Source organism: Plasmodium gallinaceum (genome assembly GCF_900005855.1).
Source record: "Plasmodium gallinaceum strain 8A genome assembly, contig: PGAL8A_v1_87, whole genome shotgun sequence".
NCBI lineage: Eukaryota > Apicomplexa > Aconoidasida > Haemosporida > Plasmodiidae > Plasmodium > Plasmodium gallinaceum.
In genome coordinates, this window is record NW_021628251.1 from 850019 (window position 1) to 854004 (window position 3986).

The 3986-nt window shown below is 13.8% G+C and overlaps 2 protein-coding genes across 2 annotated transcripts in view; both read right to left on the reverse strand.

The window, feature by feature from the left end:
* PGAL8A_00293200 (conserved Plasmodium protein, unknown function) overlaps positions 1-1777 on the reverse strand; it is a gene marked incomplete at both ends in the record, with an annotated part of 4309 nt that extends 2532 nt beyond the window's left edge. The window contains 6 exons of the mRNA XM_028671931.1: positions 136-879; positions 983-1071; positions 1151-1201; positions 1312-1380; positions 1535-1591; positions 1713-1777. Coding sequence (XP_028528535.1) covers positions 136-879; positions 983-1071; positions 1151-1201; positions 1312-1380; positions 1535-1591; positions 1713-1777 — 1075 coding nt within the window. The remainder of the gene's footprint in view (positions 1-135; positions 880-982; positions 1072-1150; positions 1202-1311; positions 1381-1534; positions 1592-1712) is intronic.
* Positions 1778-2262: 485 nt separating this feature from the next.
* PGAL8A_00293300 (DNA-directed RNA polymerase III subunit C, putative) lies at positions 2263-3763 on the reverse strand (the record flags this gene model as incomplete). Its single annotated transcript, XM_028671933.1, has 6 exons — positions 2263-2271; positions 2433-2825; positions 2919-2984; positions 3062-3118; positions 3356-3645; positions 3721-3763. 6 exons carry the CDS (start codon positions 3761-3763, stop codon positions 2263-2265), a joined length of 858 nt encoding a protein of 285 aa, XP_028528536.1.
* Between the last annotated feature and the right edge of the window lie 223 nt (positions 3764-3986).

Here is a 3986-nt window from a genome sequence, read left to right on the forward strand (position 1 = left end):
TAAAAAAAAAAAAAAAAAAAAAAAAAAAAAAAAAGAGATTTCTATTGAAGAAGTAATTAAATTTAATATTAAAAGATAGATAAAAAATTATATAAAATAAAAAATAATTATTGTAATTTTACGTTTTATTATTACTATTATAATAATTATAGTATTTTTCAATCAAATAAGAAATATATATTAATTCATTTAATTTAAAATGAATAACTAAATGAAATGACTTTAAATATTCCTTTTTTTTACATTTTTTTTGCTTATTATTTAGAACCTTTTGTAATAATAATTCATAATAACTTTTTTTGTTTTCTTCATTTTTATCATTTGATTCAATCAAATTTTCATTTTCTTTTTTTTCATATTTTTTGTATTGTTTTTCTTGAATATTCTTATTTTTTTCATTTAAAGTAAGTTTTTTCATTTTAACATTATCAATTTTTCTAGAATTTTCTTTATATTTATTATTTGATTGAACAAATGACTTTTTATTATTTTTTTCTTTGTTTTCATATAATTCTATATTTATTTTTTTGTCTAATTTTTCTTTTAAAATTTTTCCTTCGTGATTTTCGTTATTATTTATATTTTCTTTTATTTCAAAATAATTATTGTCATTTTTATATTCTTTCATATTTCTATTTTCTAATATCATTTCCTCATTATTAAGTGATGTTAAATTATCATTATCATCATCATTATCATTATGAAGGATGAATATTTTATCTTCTGAAATATATCTTTTTAATTCATTTTCTTTTTTATCGTTTTCATCTTTTTTGTATTGTTTTTTTAACTTATCTTTTTCCCTCTTCTTTTCTTTTTCATTTAAATCCATTTCTTTTTTCAATTCTTTTTCATAATTCATCAAATAATTCCACTTTCCTAAAATGGAAAAAATAGTTTTGTTAATTTTTTGTATCAAAAAAAAAAAAAAAAAAAATAATTTATTCAAGTAGTATAATGAATTTTTTAAAATTATAGTTACCTATATAAGTAACAATAGGTATATAAAAGCATCTCTTTTTTTTTTTTGAAATTAAGGAAATTAAATCATCTACATTGATTTTATTGGATCTAAAAATATATTATAATTTTTTTTTATATTTTTCATATCTTATTTTTTATTCTTTATTTCATATTTTATTTTTAGTACTTTATCTTTTTATTAATGATCAATTCTTCAAACATACAATTGATAGTATCCCTTTGTAAATATTAAAATAAATTATATACATATATATATATATATATATATATATATATATATATATATATATATATATATATATGTAATTTAATTTAATATATGCTTACTCATTCAATGGAATATTATTAGACTTACAATATTTAATTAAGTCATTCTTATCAAAAAAATTACTATACCTTTATTTATGAAAAAAAAAAAAAAAAAAAAAGATAAATAATCTTTATAAAAATAGTATTAGTTTTAGAACTTTTTCGTGTTATTATAACAAGCATTATTATAATTATTCTATCTTTATAATAATATCTCTTTTTTTTTTTATATTTTTAATACTTTTTTACAATTCTTATAAATTCTTCACAATCATTTCTAGATATTTCACATTTGTCCCTTTAGACATATATATATATATATATATATATATATATAGAAAATGTAAAAAAATATTATACTTCATATAAAAAGGTAAATGAATTATAACAACTAAAAAAATTTCAAATATTTATCTTACTGTATTAGCTTTTGTTCTTTTATACGAATATTATTTAACATATTTCTTTTTTCTTCAATTATCATATAAAGTTTTTTTTTTTTTTTTTTTTTTCCACTTCAATTATATTTCTACATTTAATAATTATAATATAATAATTTACATTTTGTTTTAAAATAATTCTTTTTTTTTTATGATATTCAATATATTTAAAATAAAATTAATGAACAAATAAAGTTATTTAAACTTTTATTTTAATTGATAGAAAAATTAAATTGATATAAAAAAAAAAATGTCTTTTTTTCTAATTTCTTAAGTGCACATCAATATTAAAAAAAAAAATTTTATAACATAAAAAAAAAAAAAAAAAAGGTTTAAAAGAATATTATTAAAAATGGGTTTTACAAAAATATATCAATTTATTTAAAATATATTTAATAAAAATAAAAAACAAACTTAAAATAGTATTAAAAAATATTAATTTTTTTTTTTTTTTTTTTTCCTATTTTACATTTATATGAATAGTAATTAATTTTTTTTAATTTTTTTATTTGTATCCTTCATTTTCATATTATTCATTCTAAAAGAAAAAAAAAAAAAAAATTTTTTTTTTATTTATATAATATATAAATAAAAGATGAAAATATATAAATAAAAGATGAAAATATATAAAATATAAAATGGTCAAATGAATTAATGATTTTCTTTTAATAAAATGATAATAATATATATATATATTACTTCTAAGTTAAGGTAAAAATTTAAATATAAACAATTTTTAGGGTTAATAGTAGTTTTAGTATCTGAATTACATTTATTAAAAATTTCACATGAAAAACATGGAAAACTATTTAGAAATTTTTTGTTTTCATTATTATAATAATAAATTATTTCATCATTACTATTATTTTTATATATTTTAATTTTTTCTTCATATAATAATGTTTTTATAACCCTATAAATATCACTATCTGAAAAAAAACCAACACTACTATTAAGTTTTTTAATATAATTAATTACTGATGTAACATTTGAATTATTATTATTGTATAAATAAAAACAAATATTTTCTCTAATATAATCAACAACTTTTTTATTAAATTCTCCATCTGTATAAAATGATCCTCCTATTACCTAAAAAAAAAAAAAAAATAATAATAAAAATATATATTTTAAAACAAAAAAAAAATAATAATAAAATTAATCATTTCTATCCAATATTTTTACTTTTTCTGAAGCTTCTAAATCATACAAAATATACATTTTACGATTTTTAACATGAATATTATTTACCTTAAAAAAATAAAAATATATTATATTTTTTAAAGTTAAAATTTTATAACTTTGTTTTTTTTTTTTTTTTTTATTACTTGTTTTATTAATTTATTTTCACATAATAATTTTACACCTTTTTGAACTTGATGTATCTTTTAAAAAAAATATAAAAATTTATTTATTATATATAGAATATATATAAAATATTTAACTAAAAATATAAAACATCTTTTATAAAAAATATATACAGGAAAAAGAAATATAAGTAGAATAAAAAAGTATTTTAATGTTAATAAAAAATTGAATAAAAACAATAAAATAATATATATATATATATAAATATGTATATATGAAATATTTAAAATATATTGATAATGAAATAAAGTTACTAATAATTTTGTTTGTTTTCTTAAATCAGCTGTCCATATTCCACTGTTTTGACTATTTTCAACTTTTGTAAAAATTAAAAAATCTATATCACTTAATTCTTTTAATTTTTTTGTAACTTCTTCACTTCTCATTCTAGTTATAATTGTATTATTTTCATTTTTAATTGAGCAAGCTCTTGCATTTTCAAGAATATTTAAAGTATAAACAATTTCACTTCTTTTTAATTTAACATTTTTTTTTTTTTCATAAATTTCTTCTAATTTTTCTATATTTATAGCATCCTTATATTCTAATCCTGTACAAAATATATATACTTTTTATTACTAACAACAAAATATTAAAAAAAAAATTTTTAAAAACGTACCTATTTTATAAATATCCTTAACTAATTGTTTATTTGTATTCATTTTTTATCTTTTGTTTTTCATTTATTTTTTTATCCTCTTTTGAAGAAAAAGAAAAAACCAGAAAATGTTATATTTTTAATGTTATATCCCTGTTTCATTTTTTATAATTAAAAGAAAAATAAAAAATATATATATATTTTTCTTAAAAATTGATAAATAAAAAAAAAAAAAATATATTTTTTTTTTTAAATATGATCAGTAAAAAAAAAAAAAAAAAAAAAAA